Source organism: Podarcis pityusensis (genome assembly GCF_964106645.2).
Source record: "Podarcis pityusensis genome assembly, chromosome: 1".
Classification (NCBI taxonomy): domain Eukaryota; kingdom Metazoa; phylum Chordata; class Lepidosauria; order Squamata; family Lacertidae; genus Podarcis; species Podarcis pityusensis.
In genome coordinates this window covers 53,294,341-53,313,311 of record NC_138028.1, presented here as the reverse complement: position 1 = coordinate 53,313,311, position 18,971 = coordinate 53,294,341, and the positions used below count along the sequence as shown (strand labels likewise).

General features: G+C 45.6%; 1 protein-coding gene and 1 long non-coding RNA gene across 2 annotated transcripts in view; one reads left to right on the top strand and one right to left on the bottom strand.

The window, feature by feature from the left end:
- The window catches only part of LOC308475377, a 131,554-nt gene that overhangs the window by 110,846 nt on the left and 1,737 nt on the right, over positions 1-18,971 (bottom strand). The gene's annotated exons all lie outside the window — the stretch shown is intronic.
- LOC308474982 (1-aminocyclopropane-1-carboxylate synthase-like protein 1) lies at positions 1,079-18,743 on the top strand. The gene is made up of 15 exons (XM_081001611.1): positions 1,079-1,905; positions 4,438-5,054; positions 6,565-6,624; positions 7,418-7,488; positions 9,193-9,262; positions 9,377-9,443; positions 9,853-9,950; positions 10,650-10,727; positions 11,958-12,058; positions 13,226-13,315; positions 14,549-14,594; positions 15,139-15,280; positions 16,336-16,478; positions 17,900-18,053; positions 18,287-18,743. The coding sequence occupies exons 1-15, from the start codon at positions 1,251-1,253 to the stop codon at positions 18,583-18,585; spliced, it is 2,691 nt and encodes an 896-aa protein (XP_080857737.1). The 5' UTR covers positions 1,079-1,250; the 3' UTR covers positions 18,586-18,743.

The window sequence follows — 18,971 nt, the reverse complement described above, 5'->3', positions numbered from 1 at the left end:
ATAAAAAAGTACTCCTAAAGTCAAGGGAAGTGTATGTCAAACCTCCTAAACCAGCATAGGAATATAATGCAATCGTCTTCTTCTTTTTGAATTGTACATCAAGGTCTGTGCAAGTAAAAATTAGCTGAGTAACGACTGCAGCTGCCATAGGCTTTACTTTCTGTAAAACCAAACTGTACGCGCAGATGCGTAGAATCGCGACCTGTTGTACTGTGATTATAAAAGTCTTAATTGTTGCCCACTTCTAGCGTATAATTATCCCTGAAACAGGCAGGCTTTTGAAAAGAGAAATAAAAGCCAGGCAGATCTGGCTTCCTATCTTCATTCCTAGAAGTTTCAACCGCTGCTATATATTGCGGCGTTTTCGGATCCAACACTGAACTGTGCCGAGCTTGAATCCTACCAGCGCGGGCACAGAACAACCTGCAAGCGTTAAAAGCGCGTTTTCTCATCATCACAAAGGCAAGGCAAAGCCTCTAGAGGCCGCTTGATCTGGCAGAGACTCGGTGTCCTTCGAGCCCTGTGCGTCCCTTCGCCCCATCCTGTTATTTATTTGCCCGTTCTGGGAAGTTCGCCTTCGCCGCAGGGCTGCTGGTTCCGTCTATTCCGGCCAGCGTTCGCATCTTCGAAAGGGGTCGGCCCTGTGAGGGGCGGAGCTTTCCCTAAGCACCGCCCCCTGGTGCCTTCGCGCGGCTCCGCTTCGTTTAGCCCAGCCCAGCCTAGCTCGGCCGGGACGGGTGATTGACGCGGACCAAAGTTATCCCGGAATAAAGGAAGCACGCATGTGCCATCACACCGGATGTGAACATGCTCATTTGGCCTCCTCCGCCTCCATCACCCGGGAGCTCGCTTTGTTAAAAAAAAAAAAAAATCAGAAGGGGGGGCAGCAATCGTGCCAAGCCGTGCCAATCCGATTTACTCCGCGCTGCGGCTTCTGCAGCAGGAGAAAAAGAGAGGGGGGCAGGATAAATGCATTCGCCCCTCGTCCCGCTTCCTAAAGACGATCCCCGACAGTAAAGCTTTAGCACCAATAAACTGAAGCGGGTCAAAACCAACACGGCTACCTATCTGTAACTGAAGCGGGTCAAGTCCGTGCCAGCCCCAGATGAGGGTTTCAAGCACTCCTTGCGCCTTGCCAGCCGCTTCTCCCTAATGCCCGTCCCCTGCGCTTCCTGCTGCTGCTGTTGGGGAGCTGCTGGGCTTCCCCTTGCCGAGGGGGCGGCGGCAGGTTCAGAGGCCGGGGGTCGAGCATGGATTTCCGAGGGAAGAAGTACGAGCGGGGCAGCAACTGGTCGGACCCCGAGGTGGTGGAGCTGCTGCACTTGTGGGCCGACGAGTCGGTGCAGGCGGAGCTGGAGAGCTGCCTTCGGAACCAGCACGTCTTCAACCGGATCGCCGAGGTGCTGCGGGAGAAGGGCATCCACCGCACGGGCGACCAGTGCCGGGAGAAGATCAAGAAGATGAAGCTGGAGTACCGCCGCATCAAGGAGAACAACAAGGCCCCTCGAGGGGGCAGGACTTGGAAGTTTTACGACGTGATGGATCGGGTCCTGGCCAGCCGGCCGTCCCTCGCCTACAGCGCCGCCGCCGCCGCCGCCAACAGCAGCAGCCGCGGCGCCTTGCTGATGGCGCAACAAGTGCTGCCGCCGGGGAGCCTGGTGGAGAGCTACCGTCCCCACTTGGCACCCTCGTCGGCTCTGCCCTTCCCGCCCTCTCAGCCCCCGGAGCTGATGGAGATCAAATGCGAGGAGGTGGATTCCGAGGTGGAGCAGTGCTTGACGCCGGAGCCGCCGCCTTCTCTCTCTTACCAGCCGGGGGGCTCCCCCGAGGAGGAGAGGGCCTTTTTGGACGACTCGCCCCTCTCCAGGCTGGAGATGCCCATCGAGACCAGTGTCTCGCCCTCAGGTAGGACGGCGGCGGCGGCGGGCTCGGCTCACTTAACGTCGACACGGCAAGGGCCTCTTGGTCACAACAGAGCAGGCCCCACCCGAGACATGTTGGCACTGGAGGGGGGGGCATCACATGCTGCCCCCCTTCTCTCAAGTCAAGGTACACAGTACCCAAGGCAGGTGAAGTTAGCCTAGTGCCCCCGAGGCAGACAATCCCACAAGCACCTCCTTCCCTCACAGTAAAAATACAACAACAATACATTAAGTAACCAACCATTTGATGTCCTGCCAGCAGCTAACACTGTTTTTGTGGTGCGTGCTAGTTATGTCAGCAGAAGATCGGAAAGCAAAGAATCCACTTTCTGAGGGATCTGGCTTTCAGAGTGGTCAATTACAATCTCTCTTTTGCTCTATAAAAGATGAGGCATATACTCCCCCCCACCAGCCAATCTGTGTTTTCCCAGAAAACGAGAACCCTCTGTTTTAGTTACAAAACTCATTTTTAATCAAGTGCCTTTCCCTGATCTCTCCAAGAATTCCCAGTCCTTTGATGCCAAGTCCCTCTTTCCTGCATTGAGACCAGGCTTACCTGTCCTCTGGTTTTGTAATACAGCATAATTTCAGCCTCCCTCCCCCATGCAGGTGTGTTGTGTCCGTCCCCCTCCCCCAATTCCTCCAAGGGTCCTGATGTGCTGATTTGTGAAACTTTTATCCTGTCTTTATCTGAAGCCACAGAACATTGCCTTGGGCATGTTTCAGGCAGAAAGGCAATTAAATAAATAAATGGTATACTTTGGGCCTTTGAAACACTCTGAGGCAATGAGTTCTGCAGCTAAATGCCCTTTGCAGTTAACAAATAGTAACCTGAGTTTACAGAATGCTGACTTTCTTGGAATTGTCCCATGTGTCAAATGGGGAACAATGCAAAACAGTAAACTAAATCCATGACTCAAACTACAAAAAAAAAAAAAAAAGGTTTAAAATAGAGGTTTGGGTGGTTTCTGGGTGAGACAGGCTGCTTTGGATCCTGGAGCAGTGGTGGACTTTGGGCTTAACACTTCAGTGGCACCTTGTGCAGCACCAAAATCCCCACCTCTCGCCTTCCATTGTTCATCATTATAGCAGTGCTTCCTGTGGGGCCTTGTGACTCCGCAACTGGTTATAATAATAATAGCAACAATTTATTATTTATACCCTGCCCATCTGGCTGGGTTTCCCCAGCCACTCTGGGCGGCTCCCAATAGAATAAGAAAGCGATAAAATGTCATACATTAAAAACTTCCCTAAATCCACCTCTGCCTGGAGTTTTAAATGCCACAAAGCAAATAAATAACTCTAAATGCTGAGTCTACAATAATATCTCTGTTCAAGTCACCTTGCATGAGGGGAAATCTATACCATGAGCAGATGTACTAGTGTAGATGCTTAGTTTGGCATCGTTGGTATCAGACTTCAGAATGTGAGCTTCCACACCATCCATTATTTGGAACCATTTATAATTCTGACTGGTGGCTTGCTGGGATCAAGCCATCTCTAGGGCGTTTGAAAACCTGTTGCTCAGCCACTACTGCCAACCACTGTATAGAATTAAGGTACAGAATTTACCTTTTACCTAGAATTAAAGGTGAAGGAGCTTTTCAGTGAGAGGAAATGGCATCCACCAAGATTGATCTCCAGCATCGGTGATTTTAGAAACTGAAACAGTGGGAGCCACGTGCATTGCAGGGAGTTGGCCTAGATGGCTCTTGGGATCCCTTCCAATTCAATTCTTCCAACCCTACAATATGATTCTATGTCAGTTTCTGTAGCTTGTTTGAAGCACGATGCTGAATGAGTTGCATCTGTATATCAGGTACTTGTTACAAAAAGTTAAAGGAAAGGGCGCATTTCTGAATGTGCAAATTTCATGCTAGGAATAATTAGGAATAGAACTGAAAATAAAACTGCCAATACCATAATGCCACTGTATAATGTATGAAAATCTATGGTGTGACTGTAACTGCGTACAGTTTTGGACATCTTGTCTCAGGAATGATATTTGAGAACTGGAAAAGGTTCAAAAGAGGCCGACAAAGGGGCAGGAAACCTTATGAGAAAAGGTTACAATATTCAAAATTTTAGTTTAGAAAAATTTGAGTAAGGGAACATGATACGGATGCACAAAATTATGGAGAAAATGGATAGGCAAAAGTTTTTCCTCCCTCTTACAAAATACTCCAACTTGGGGGCATTCAGTGAAGCTGGGCATTAGAAGATTCAGGACAGCAAATACTTCTTCCCACAGTAAACTTCCCACAGGAAACTATGGGATTTGCTCTCACAAGAAGCAGTGATGGCCACCAACTTGGATGGCTTTAAAAGGGGATTAGGCAAATTCGTGGAGAATAATGACTACTAGCCATGATGACCTTCACTGTGGGAGACACTAAGTGTCTGAATACCAGTTGCAGGGAGGATACTGCTGTTGTGCTCTGACCGTAGTCAAGAAGTGTGAAATGATTTTGTGCCTCAAAAGAAGGAATTTACCTTTACCTGTTTCCTCCTTCAGGTTTCAGTGAACCCAACATGGCTTCGTCATCCCGGATCCAAAGTCTGGGGCCACGGCCTGGCTTTTCCACCCTGCACCGCCTGCGGAAGAAGCGGAAAGCCCAGCGGCTGAAGGATCCCCTGGACGCGCTCTTGCTGAAGACCCTGGCGGCGCAGCGGGACATGGAGGAGCGCTTTCTGCAGATGGAGGAACGGCGGCTCCAACGGGACCTGGAGGCGGAGGAGCGGCGGATACAGCTGGAGCAGCGACGCTTTGAACTGGAACGGGACCACGAATTCCGCATGTTCAACGTCTTCGCCCAGATGCTCAGCATCCTAAAGCAAAGCAATAACAGCTCCTTTGCAAGCGGGCTGCCCCAGGGCATGGACCTTAGCCAAGCATTTTCTGATAGCACTGGGGCAGGCGAAGGGGCACAGCAGGAAGTGAGGACCACACAGCTGGTGCGGCCCGTCTTGGACAGGACAGCCTATGTGTTTGATTTCTGCAACCATAGTGATTTCCAAAGCAGCCCATACCTCTCGGTCCGAGGCAATATTGCCAACATCTTCAGGGGGTCCACAGAGGAAGGGTACAGGGCCTATCATGCCGACAAGTATGAAGAGGACAAAAACCCCACTGTGAGTAAACTCTGTTTCTGCTGTGAGCCTTCAAAAACAAAAATTATTATTTAATATGGTTATGGATTTTCCACGCAGATCAAGGTTCAGCATAATCAAGGAAGAGCTCTCTGCTGCAGGAGCTTATATTCTGACGTGTGATCAAGGGTGGAGAAGGGTGTAAGAACAAAGGATAAATCTGAGCATGTGCACTTACAAAGCCTGGCCTTCATTTTGGTTGGGGGTAAAAACTAAGACTGTAATCCTCTGTATAGGTATGGGAATAAGCTGCATAGAGTTCAACAGGATCAGCTTCTCTCAGTATTGGGCTGCCCAGGATTGAACCAAAGGCTAAATGGGAAAAGGTGGCTTTGAGGAGGAAAAGGGGATGGAAAGTCTTAATCGAGGCATCCCCCACCTCCCGCCACTCCTTGGTGGAGAATTTAATATAGTGAGTGGACAGAATCCTCTGTTATTTAAAAACAGCTGAACAACCATCCACCCACCCGGAGAAACTGGCAGTTACATGCACGACTCCTAAATTTACACAATTTACATAGCATTGTATCTTTTGATATCTTGCCTGAAATGAATGTTAGCCCAAGGGGACTTATAATTATGGTTTTTTTACAATTCGGGGGCCATGTTATTGTGAACACTAAACCACAGTCTAACACTATGTAGATGAGTCTCCATGTGCCCAAGTGATACACTGGACTAACATTTCTTCCGCTTTCCTTCTCCTCCTCCACATCCATGGGTGTAGCCAAGTAAAACAATAGAAATAACTAACTGACCAATCACATCGGTTCTGACCCCCAACAAAAGTCCTATCCCCCACCCCCCAACAAAAATCCTGCCTATGCCAATGTCTTTTGCTTTCAAATAGGTTAGCATGATGTATGTTGAACTGGACTTGAAAGACTTGGGTTCAAAAACTTACTGGGTAATTTTGGACCAGTAACTATTTATCAGCCTAATCTACCTCCCAGGGATGTTGTGAGGGGGGAAATGAGGTCTGTGTATCCCACAAATTATTAGAGAAAAGGCAGTATACAAATGTAGTCAATAAATAAATTACCTGGGTAAACATGGTGACTGCCCAAGCTACTGTCTCCAAGAAAAATAGTATCTATACTTACTGACCTGCAGTTTCTTTCATACTGTATGAATGATGAAGTGTCTATATATGAACATAAATGAACAGCATGAAATGATTTTGTTGAGGAATATGAATATGTGTCGTGTAAATGCATGCAGATTTACAGCTGAAGCATCTCACGTAATTATACAAAAAGAGGAATCTTGGATTCAGATAGATTCACAAGTGAACTGAAGAATAAATTACATATTATTTGCTTATATGTCTGATCTTTAAAAAATCTATTTCCCAAAGTGCTCATTGGCCCCTGTACTTAAAGGAACTCTGGTTCACACATTTTTGAATGGGGTAATAGCACGTCAGCTAATGTGCAATACATATACACACAGTGATTGTTTTTCTTAACAATACTTCTGTCTCTGTCTCCAGGGCATCATTAATTTTGGCACCAGTGAAAACAAGCTGTGCTTTGATCTGATGTCCAAGCGGGTAAGAGAATCGTAAATGTGTGTGGTTCCTGAGCTGTGCTGGTGGTGTTGCTCTTTCCCTTCCCAAATCAGTTAGCCCTCAGAGGCTTAATTTTACATGCTGAAGCATCTTTATAAGAATACTTGTTGACCCCTTTCTTTTCCATTTGGGAAGCTTACAAATTTGTGCCTTTTCCAGAGTAGTGGTGGTGGGAACATGGCACCTCTCTTAGGTTTCTTGCAGTCAACCACCAGACACTTTCAAATATTGGAGAGAACTTCCTGCCCTATTCCTGCCCCAAGCCCTTGCTTCCCTAGTATGCATGAATTTATCTATCCCCAAAACAACTGGGGGAGAAAGCGGGCAAAGGACCTAGAAGAGGATTGAGACAGGAATCTGCAGAGGAGCCACACCCTTTAGAAGGGATGGAAATGTTTCCCAAGCTAGCACTCTTACCTTGACCAAGCTTTAAACAATAATAGAAATCAAAATTATTGTTATTTTCTTAACTTAGGGTGTTTCTTTGACTTTCAAATTCTGGGTACTTCTAGGCAGTGTCTCTTTCCAGAATGAGGGTCCTCTTCTGATAATAATCTTGCAGGAGCACTAGCAGTGTGTCTGTTCCCGTGAAAGGAAAGGGGATGGACTTGCCATGCTGACCAATATAGATTTGCATGTTTTGGGTTTTGTGACTTGTAAGACAAATGCCCTCCAGCAGGATGGGAGCATTCGGTTCTACAGGTTTGATTCTTACCTTTTCCAGACCAATTTGGCTTGCTTAATTATTGTGCCCTTTCCCTCTCTTTGCTAATAGCTGACGCAAAGTGACATGAATGTCATAGAACCTCCACTGCTACAATATCCTGACTGGAAGGGCCATATGTTGTGAGTAGTAACTGCCCTGTATCTTTTCCCCTTCGTAAGTATCTTCACCCTATTTTCTGCACCTACAAGGAAATTATTATCCTGTTCTGCAGGAGATTGCAGGTGCAGTACAAGCAATAAAGAGAGCCTTTTCCAGGCAGGCAAAGTCAGATCTCTCTAAGCAGGTCAGGATACTGGTCAGCTGCTTTGCTGAGCTGTGAAACATGTTTCAACAGAGAGCTGGGGCCATCTAGAATCTTGAGGTTTGATGTTGGTTGGTTATGCCTATACTATTTTTCTAGAAAAAGAGGTGCAGGAACTCACCACGAACACCTCCCTTGTTGTCTTAGAATGGCAATGGTGCCCACTTGAGAGGTGCCAGAACTGAATTCTGGTGAGTTCCAGCTGGAAAAAAAGCCCTTCCTCCCTGAGGAACTGGCTGAGCTGAATTAGAGTGCCTTTCTGCAGGAGGGGCTGTTATTGGGGGAACACCCTAAGACTGTGAGAGCTCTGTGGGAAGTGCTGAGCCCCATGCTTACCCCCTCCATGGGCAGCTAGTATTTCCCCCTCATCTTTATATTCTCTGAGGTAGTGGAAGGGACTGAGAAGAGGTCATGACAGGTCTGGAGGAGGAGGAGTATTTTTTAAAGTGCCTGAAATGGCTACATGCTATACAAAAATAAAAAATAAAATATATGGTTCTTGTAAGTACCAAGGGTGATGAAGTGAGCATGGTTGTGCGCATGTATGCATAAGAAATCAGAAAATAAAATACATAAGGGGTATGGTGGTGGAAGAGTGTGCTGAATTATTTCAAAATAGCACCTCAGGAGTGCAATGGATTGTTTGCTAACTGTGTGGCATGTGAAGTCTTTGCGCCTGAGGTCGTCTCTTTAATATAGTTGATAATTTTAATAACCATATATTCTGATAACACATTCATTCTCCAAAGGCTGTTGTGAGCATAACTTGGGTGCAGGGGAAGCTATGTTCACTGCCTTGGAAGAAATGGAAGGAAGGAAGGAAGGAAGGAAGGAAGAAAGAGGACTGTGGAAATACCCAGGACATGCAGTTTGAACTGGTCCAGCTAGGAACATAACATGCTTGTAACAGGAAGGGCTGATCTTTCAGTGAATTAACTGTATGTATATTCTCCTTTTCCACAAAGGGAGCTCAGCTCAGTATACCAGGGAACCTGTGCCCCTCCATTTGTTGCTGACTACAGCTCCAGTCATTTAGAGCCAGCATGACCAACAGTCAGGAGAGATGGGAATTGTAGCACAACAACTTCTGAAGGGCCATCTCCATCCCACCAGGATATGGTTCTTTTAAGCAGGGTTGAGGAGTCAATAACCTCCAGATGCTGTTGGACTCCAACTCCCATCAGCCCCAGCCAGCATGGTCAATGGTCCAGGATGATGGGAGTTTTAGCCCCGCATCTGGAGCGTCTTAGGTGCCCCATTGCTGCTTTTAAGCATTTTACACCTTCAGTTCTCATTGCAATCAGACCTAAAGTGGAAATTAACAATAATAAAGTGCAGGAATTTATGGCATCATACATGTGTGAACAACGGAAATGTTTTGCGCTGGCCCAGTAAAACGTTATCCTGTTTCCATGCCTACTGCATAAACCTTCTTTGTGTTGTTCTGCAATGCATCCTGGTGGAGAGCGAAGCCTTTCCTTGGGAGAAACTAATTCCATGGTTGCTTTTATATCTCCTTCAGCTTGCGAGAGGAAGTGGCTCGATTTTTGACCTATTATTGCAAGGCACCTGCACCTCTTAAAGCAGAAAATGTAGGTCAATTTACTTCTGGCTTGTTTGTTCTTTTAGTAATGTATTGGCACTCATATTGATGATTATCCTAACCTAAATGGGAGTAAACATCCATTCCAACATGTCTTCTGCAGGTGATCATACTGAATGGCTGCGGCTCTCTGTTTTCTGCTTTGGCTACCGTTCTCTGTGATCCAGGGGGTAAGTGAGATAACTAGAGAAATATTGGGTGGTATTCCAATTAATGACTCAGTTAGGTCCATGGATTTTGGTAGGCCTATTTTGAGCAAAACATAGTTGAATACAACCCTTAATATATGGATTTGTTGGTTGGTAATGGAGTAGGAATATTGCAAAGAATAGCAACAAAACTGCTAATGTTTATGATCATAATTCTGCTGGGTATTCTTTTTTATTCCCTTGCCCATTTTACTTGCACTAATTAGCTACATTAATCAGGGCAAGTAAAAGTTAACTCCAAACTGGTCTCTCTGGACTCGTAGAAAGGAACTTTTCCACAAAGATCCTGACCTCAGCTGCATTGTCCCAGCTGTAAACTTCAGGGGCACAAATTGCAGCAGTGGGATAACCGGCTTTCTTTTCATTTCAGAAGCCTTCCTGATCGCTACCCCTTTCTACGGAGGTATCACCCAAAGTGTGTTTCTCTATGGGAATGTGAAGCTGGTCTATGCGCATTTGGACAGTCAGGTAAGAAGGAGAGCGGACAGCCATCACATTCTATAACCTAGGGGTCCGGATATGGACTGAAATTTCCATCTGTCCCCATGCCAGCATGTCCATAACATCCGGGGGCACCATGTTGGCTACCCTTGCTATTGTCCTATGGCATTTTCTGGCAGCAGGCAACTTTACATATCTTCCTCACAGTTCACTTGAGCAATAGTTGCTAAACAATGGTTCAAGCTCCAAGTCACAGGGAAAGTTGGGTATGGGTTGCCAAACTGGCTGACAGAGAGGGAAGTATTGCACACAAGATATATTTGGTTTCTCTGAAAAGACAAAGTTTCTGAACAGAAATTACCCATGTGTATCCCTACAGTAAGAAGTTTTGGAACACCTTTCCTAGAATATGTTTGCTGAATTTAAGGCTTAAGTAATTTGGGCTGTGAAGGCTGCCTTTGCTTGTATCCAAATCAGCATTCTGGCATTCCTCTGTAGAGGTCCACAAATATCCCTTCCTCAGTAGAAGTTGAACTCCAGCTTCTGTGAATGGCTGCTCAATTCATGATGTCACTGGGAAGTGTGTTAACAATTCTTATCTTTGTAATAACATCCAGTTGAAGGGAGTGGAGTCCTTGTTAAGACTTCTTGAGATGTGCAGCACAAATAGCTTTTGTTCGGTTCCGAAAGGCTTTTGTGCTCAGCCTACTCTTTAACGCATTTCAGGTCACCGGCACCTGCAACCGTCCGTTCCAGCTCACTGTGGAAAAGCTAAAGAAGGCCTTGCAGGATGCACAGTCAGAGGTGAGCTTGCTTCATCTTACAGTTGCTGAATCTTCCAAGGCTTCATTGGTGGGTGGGGCCACAGATTACAGGGATGTTGTGGAATGTAATACAATAAACCTTTAGACTTTGGGGTAATTCAGTGTTGCACTAATACGGCCGTTCTGCCAGTGCAAGCATTTCTGCTTGCCTGATGGAATAGTCTCCCCTGCACACTGTTCTGGGGTTTTTCCCAAGCTCCCAGAGTGGATTTAGGGGAGGCGCAAGGGGAAGCCCCATTGCTTGTGGGAGTCTTTGCACTGGCTTCTGCTCATGGGCCAGGTTAGCTGAATCTGGCCCCTAGTTTTGATTCATTTCAGTGGTCCAGGGTGCTCTAAGTATAAGCATTGTTGAGGCCAAGTGTGGTAGAGGCTAGATGTATTATGGTGTTTTTACTGCTGCATTACAGCTTTGGAGCTTTGATAGACAACTATTTTATTACAGTATGTGGCAGACATAGGCAAACTCTGGCCCAGCAGATGTTTGGGACTGCAATTTCCATCATTCCTGACCACTGGTTCTGTTAGCTAGGGATGATGGGAATTGTAGTCCCAAACATCTGGAGGGCTGGAGTATGCCTGCCATACGGGATAGTATGAATGGACCCTTATTGCTTTCTTCTGCTTCTTTTGACAAAGTTTATGCTCTGTTTTGTTCTCATTTGGAAAAGACTTCTGTTTTTTGAAGGATACCTTCCTACCTCTAATAGCTTCCTTGATTCTGCTCATTAGCCACATTGGCAGCTTCTTGTCCCTGATGGAGTCTTTCCTTTATCTGTGATGTACTTCCTAGCTCAGTTTCTATGACTGAGGTTTTGAACAATCTCTAAGTATTTTGGTGAGATTTGACACTTTGCACTTCCCCATTCAACTTTCTTTTTACCAATTCCTTCAGTTTTGGGACGTTTCCTCTTTTAAAGCCAAATGTGGCTGTGTTGGATTTTAACTTAACATCTATGTGGAATTTGATTGCACTAAGATATTTTTTATTTAAAAAATATTGTAAAGTTATAAAAGAGAATTCAACCAAGCTCCTTTACTTTGCTACATTCCATGATGCACTGGCAACAGGCAGGTAAAAGCAGCCTGATAATGAGGGTCACCAATGTTATAAACGAAAGTGCCTCAGGACAAGCAGGTTTCTCGACAGGCAGTATTTTATATAAGGTCCCATGTTCTTTGTGTTTTACAGTTTGATGCTTTTGTTTTACAGGGTGTCAGAGTAAAGGCTTTAATTCTCCTGAACCCCCATAATCCCTTGGGGGACATCTATTCTCTCTCTGAGTTACATGACTTCTTGGAATTTGCAAAAAGGTATGATCTAAGACTTTGTTTGGAGATGGCTAGTCCAACAGACCAAATATTGTAGGCTGGGATGAGTGAAAATATGCATTTTTACATCTGCCTAGGCTACATGTACTTAGTTTCTGCAGAGCAGGAGTGGGGAACCTGTGGCTTGTCAATTCTCATCAGCCCCAGCAAGCATGGTCAATGGCCAGGGATGATGGGGGTTGTAGTTCAGCAACATCTGGAGGGCCAGAGGTTCCCCACACCTGTTGTAGAGGATGAGGGTCAGCTGAAGACTCAACAGAAAAGGTGAGGGGCTTTTTGTGGCATGAGGTGGTACTTGAAGGCAAGAGTTGGGTGTGACACTAGACATATTCCAAGAAGGAGCTTTAGCTATATGGGGCAGCATATGAGAATTGATGGGGTGCCATTCAGTGGCACAGGAGGTCTTCATCTGCTGGAGAGTGGTGGAGCTGGAGGAGCAAATGCCATGACGGGGGATAAATTTCTGGTTCCATTCCATTGATATTGCTTCGTCTTTAGAAAGAACTAGGAATGCCAGGGGAGAGTTACACCTGTGTAGCATCCTGGTTGCTTCCAGATGACCTATTTTATTGCACGTTCATCCCGATTTTCCCCACAAAGTTTGCAAGGTCAGATATCATTGGTCATTTCTTGAGCATTCCCTCTGATTTGTTTGCTGGGACACCTATACAATGTTGTGTCAGCAATTGTTACTGCCCAGTTTTCATTCCGTTTCCCATCGTTTTCCTTATCACAAAATGTCCAATTTTAGGGAGGATATTGCCCAAGAGAGCCAAATCAACTTTTAATTTCATGGCCTGAATTTGCCCATATGTGATTGAATGCCAATAAGATTGAACCCACCCAAAAATAGCAACAATCTGAAAGGGCCCCCTGTTGTTATCAGCAAGCGTGTCAGTGAAAGGTAGCCTTTTCAGTGGGAAACCGAATGTCCATGAAGGTTTTGCTGCCATCTTTAGTAATGGGAGAGCAAATGTGGCTACTAGGTGTGATGTTTTCACTCTATTCCTGCTGCCTGGTTTTGGGAGCATTGCCCTACTAAATCCTCCTCTCTAGTGGCAGCCGGTTGAACTGTGCCCGCTTCCTGGCAGCAAGCAGTCTCTCTACCCGTTGCCAAAAAATCCCGTTTTTTCCTTCCTCTCGTTCTAGGCATGAGCTGCACGTGATAGTAGATGAGATCTACATGCTGTCAGTTTTTGATGATTCTGCCACATTCCACAGTGTGCTTGAAATGGACAGGTAAAAGCATCTTTAGTGCTTCCATCACCTCTTAATGGGGGTCGCCAGCACTATAAAGTTCTGTGAAACAGAGAAGCAGCACTGAGCAAACACTTTCACATCACAAACTGCTATTAAGAGTCCTGATGGGTTAAAAGTTGGCAGCTTCTACTGGCAGCAGTGTGATATATTCCCTTTTTTAGGGGCTTGTAACTGGGGGAAAGTGCTCTCCATGCTTCTGCACCACAATATCCCAGGGCTTCAAAGGGTTGCTTTCTGGCACAGTTTTAACAGTAGCAGCACTGTGAGAATGACTCTCTGGTTCAGGGGCAAGGAACCTGTGGCCCTCCAGATATCGGTGGACTGCAACTCGCATCATCATTGGCAGTGCTGATTGGGGATGATGGATGTTTGAGTCCAGCAACAGCCACAGGCTCCCCACCCTGGATCAGGACCATGGAGGAGAGGAACAATGTGCATACAATTGTCCCTGAAATTCTTTTGCATGTCTGTGATGGTTGGAGGTTTTCCTAAACGTGGTGTGGAAATACGCAGCTTGGAAGCAGAACGGAGAGACCTCAGAGAGTCTTTTGACTCTCTGAGAGCAAACCAGGCCTGACACATTTTTGTTATGGAGATGGACTACCACAGGTTAATCCAAGCAGGCTTGAGAGTATGTGGTGGTGGGGAAGGTTTTTTTAAATTCTTTTCCTCCATTCCACGGTCCCATGGACGAAAATCCCCTTTCCAAGCAGCTACTTTCATTTCAAGGGGAAATTTTATTGGTGTCATTGGTAGAAAAGCTGTTCTTTCCCTCCTCTTTTCCAGGTCTTCTGGCGAATCAGAACAGTAGTGAGCCCCATAGCAGATAAGAGAGGTGGATTTAGGGCAGTGCGACTGGCTTCACTGCTCTGGGCACTGAGGCTAGAGGGCGCTGCAGGACGTCGCAACTATGACATAGTGAATTGAGCAGAACAGAAGGCGAGAGGCGGGGATGACAAATTTTGGTCTCACACTGCTGAAATAGGAAAGACCAAAGTCCAGCCTTTCAGATAACATAGGTGACGCAGGGGAGGATGAAGAGGAACTCAGACTGGTTGGGAACTAGAGACACTTGCAGTTTCCTCGATAAGTCTTAGTGGGCATCCTTGGGAACCACACTGGGGACTATAATTTCTTCTGGTGCTTCAGAATACCCTAGAAGCCTCACAGATTTGTTGCTAACATCTACATATGCATTCTCTTTATGCACAGATTTCCTGATCCGCAGAGGACCCATGTGATGTGGGGAATTACTAAGGTGAGTGCTTTTTTCTTTTCTTTTTTATCTTATTTTCATTTTCAACTTTTACAAATATTTTTAACAAGGAAAACAAAATCTTTCAAATCTCATTTACCTTCCGCTCTACTTCCCTCCCCTCATTTCTGCAGTTACTTATTTTATATATTTTTATTACTGCATATCCAATTCAAGTCTGTTTACTAATCTTCCATTATCTTCCCCTTGATTATCTCTTACTGCGTGTGTTTATATCAATCCTGCTAATGTTTTGATTTGTTTACAATGTATCTTCAAATAATCAATAAATTGTCCCCATTCTGTTTTTAAAAGTCTCTTCTTGATTTCTCATTGTTCTGGTAAGTTTTGCTATTTTTGTGTACTCCATTAATTTTAATTGCCAGTCTTCCTTTGTTGGAACTGTTTCTTCCTTCCATCTTTGAGCATAAAGATGCATTTTTTCTGATGCTCAGGTGGTATTATTTCAAAAGCCTGGGCCATGCATGAGAGAGATTTGTTTATTCATTGGTTGGCTCAAAAGATTATTAATTTCTGGCCCCTGCAGGATTTTGCTGCTGCTGGGATTCGTTTTGGGACACTGTACACGTTGAATCAAGATGTTGCCAATGCTGTGGCTTCCTTGTGCTACTTCCACGGGGTCTGTGGGCCTGTCCAGTACAAAATGGCCCAGCTACTCCGAGACAGAGGTGAGGCCAAGAATGTCGCACAACCCCTCCCTGCTCTGTTCTCCCTTTGAGAAGGGAGCTTTGCCAAAACTGCAGCTTTTGCCTGTCCAGGATTCTCAGGCTGTAGCGTGGAGATGGTTGCCAATTCAGCAGCATCTTCCATTAAAGCATAAAAATATTGCACTGCCAACAACAGCCCTTTTCATAGCCTCCCCACCATAGACACAGCAATGTGTGGAGTAGGAAGTGACGCCACATACCCAAGCTCTGCATGTTTGGTTGGACATGTGAAACAGCCCCTTTGCGTGTACAGCTCCCATGAGATCTGGAGCTCTGCTCAATCCAGGGGTCCAGATTGCATGGGAGCCCCACCTGCATACAAGTCTACTCACTTGGGGTACCCTTTCAGACATTCTCCCTATGTTAGATTTGGCTTAGATCAGGCATAGGCAAACTTGGCCCTCCAGATGTTTTTGGCCTACAGCTCCCATGATCCCTAGCTAGAAGGACCAGTGGTCATGGATGATGGAAATTGTAGTCCCAAAACATCTGGAGGGTTGGGTTTGCCTATGCCTGGCTTAGATGGACCTCCTTATATTTTTATGTGTGTATCTTAAGATGGTTTTCATGTGCACACCTGAAATGTGACCAACAGGAAATTGCAATGCATTGCATAAATTGACAAGGCCCTGAGGATTTTGCATCATGTTTTGCTGCTGCAATAGTTGATTGTGCAGAAGGTGAGAATAAAGAAAAGAAGGCAGTGGAGTGAGACCAACATTTCAATACAAAATATGGGCAGTGTTGTGTAGACCTTGTCCACTTTCTTCTCTGTGGGATGCTTTGTGTGTTCACATAGTAGCCTGCAGCACCAAGTGATGATCAGTGTTTGAATGAGTTGCTGCAAATCAGCTTGCCACAGGCAGAACTTGCCTATATTCTTGAATGGCTTCAGATCCAATGCTTTTCAATGGAGTCAGTTCACACGCTGAACCACCAGTCATCAAAGAGTTGAGAAATCAAGTGATTTTATATGTATGTGTCTGAACTGCCTTATGTGTCTTCCTCTTGGCTAGACTGGATCAACCAGGTGTACTTACGGGCCAATCATGAAAGGCTGAAAGCTGCTCACACTTTTGTGACAGATGAGCTCAAGACCCTTGGGGTTCCCTTCCTGAACCGCAATGCAGGCTTCTTTGTATGGATTGATTTCCGAAAGGTCAGTGCTCATTAAAGGAGGCCCTGTAGGATCAAACAAAGTCCCTCTATTTCAGCAGTGGTGGGTGTGAATCAAGCAGACATCCAATGTTACGGATTTCAGAAAGATCTGGCTGGTGTGTTCGCACACACTGTCTCACTGACAAGGCATTGCTCTATTTTGTAAAAACAACCTCACACACACACCCCGCCCCACTTTGAATAATTCATCTCCAAAATTATCCTTTGAAAGAGCTTACTCAGAATTTTCTGTAAAGTAGAGAAGTAGCATTAGTTGTTTCAATTCAGAAACACATCTTGAGATATTTTATGAGGCAGTGAAGTAGTTTTCATGGGTCCTGTATGCCTACTTTTCCTAGGTTTGCTTTTTTTTTTTTTTTTACAACCGTAGCATTTTTGCCTTTAGGGAACTGCTGAATTTTTTTTCTTTCTAAGAGGGTTTCCCTGAAGAGAGACTCAGCCATTTTGTATTGCATTCATATGGAATCTTGTAATTTAATTCTTTAAGAACTTAATTCTTTAAGAACTGCTTTTGGACTGTTCTGCATATTCACTTTGACTATACACTTTGACTATACAAATGAAGACATTTGTTGGGAAGCAGTTTATAAATCCTTATATAATTAAATATTCTCCAGTCTGGTGGGTGCTTCCCTTTTTCATCATCACAGCCAAGGGAAATAAACTTGCAAAGATTGTGGTTGACTTTCTCATTCCACTGGTGGAAGATGGAGTTCCCAGTTCTCTGAAGTCTTCTGGGAGCGGGGCTGTCTCCCATTCCCAGAAATAGGAAAATGCCTCCCTTATAGCTTCAGACCTTTTTTTAAAAAAATCTGTCTTTATTTTTAGTGGGCAGGGTCTTTTTGCATGATTCAAATTCTATGGCTGGGCAGAAGGCAAGTCTGGATCTACTAGTAGATCCATGGGTAATTTGCAGTAGATCCACATGATGCTTCTGACTCCCAGAAGTCTCTCTCCCACACATACACACATCCCTGAGTGATGTTGCACCTGACTCCTGTCAGTGGATCTCAAGGTTCTATTAAACAGAGTAGATCCTGAGGGTGTGACTCAGCTAATGAATCCTGTCAGCAGACGCCTTGTGTGGTGACTTTTCACAACAGAGCTTTCCACCCCTTCTCCTCCTTCTGAAACTGAGGGAAGGGGTGTCGAGATTTTCCCCAGAACAGCTTGTGACGTGGGAGAGGGGGAATAGTTTCATCTGAGAAACCAAAATCCTTGTTCTGACAAGACGATCAGAAGACTGTGGCATTGAATTGCCCGCCCAAAAGCCTGAAGTCTGCCCGCCCCTGCTGCGGGGAACCTCAGGTCTCCATGGTCTTACTGAAGTTGAGGAGATGTGGCTGTAACTCCTTCTTGTGAGTCAGAACTTACTTGTTTCTTGACTCCTTTACTCCCCAGTACTTGCGAAGAGGAACATTTGAAGAGGAAATGCTGCTCTGGAGGCGCTTCCTGGACAACAAAGTCCTGCTCTCTTGTGGTAAAGCTTTTGAGTGCAGTGAGCCTGGCTGGTTCCGCATCATCTTTTCGGACAAGATACATCGGCTGCAGCTAGGTCAGTGTTGTCCTTCTCCTATCTTCTCTCCCAGCTGGCGACCCAGCATGCCAAACCCACCAGTAAGATACTGTGGCCGATAGCTCAGACCTGTTAGTTGGTTCTCTTGAACTGTCAGTCACCACTTGGTTGCTTCAGGACCATAGCTATCCATCCGAATCCAGCTTTTGTTCCAACTGGTGAGTTTCTCTCTCTCCTGCCCCCCCTCTTGTCTTTCTCTCCCTTTTCTCCAGGCATGCAGAGGGTCCGTGAGGTTCTGGAAGAACACGAGCATGGAATCCTGAATGAAGGTAAAGACCAGCCTTGTGAGTCTGACTCGGAAGGCAAAGCGGACAGCGCAGACGAAGTGATATTTGTGTCCCACCATCAGGAGCCAGCCTCAGCTGGCAGCTCCAACCTCGGCGATCTCATTGGCCTTCTGCAGCAGCAAATGCGCTCGTCTGACTGGCTGCAGAAGAATACCGTGGAACAGTTTGCCCAGGAGAAACCAGAGGTCTATGATGTTTTCCGCAAGTTGGTGGGGAAGCAGTAGACGGTTTTGGTGCCCTTCCACATGGATTGCCGCTGGAAGTTCTTGCTGCTCAGCTTTGACTTACCTAATGATATATTTTCCATATAGCAGGAAGCCGTTTGTAAACCTCCTTCCTGTGGGCATCTTCTCATCATTCTATTAAACTGGGGCCAACTACAGATGGGTGGCTTTTATTCTGTCTCCACCCTTTGCGTTACAGTTTTAAAATTTTTGTTTCTATTTACCAAGCTCATGCTCTCTTGTGCAGACGGAGAGAGAGATTTTATCTTTGTTTGTACTGCTTCTGGTTCATCTTCACTGGTTTTCAATTTTTACCTCTGAAGAACTTCTCTCTCTCTTTTTTTTTACATCTTCCATGACCTAAAATGAAATCGAAGTACAATTCG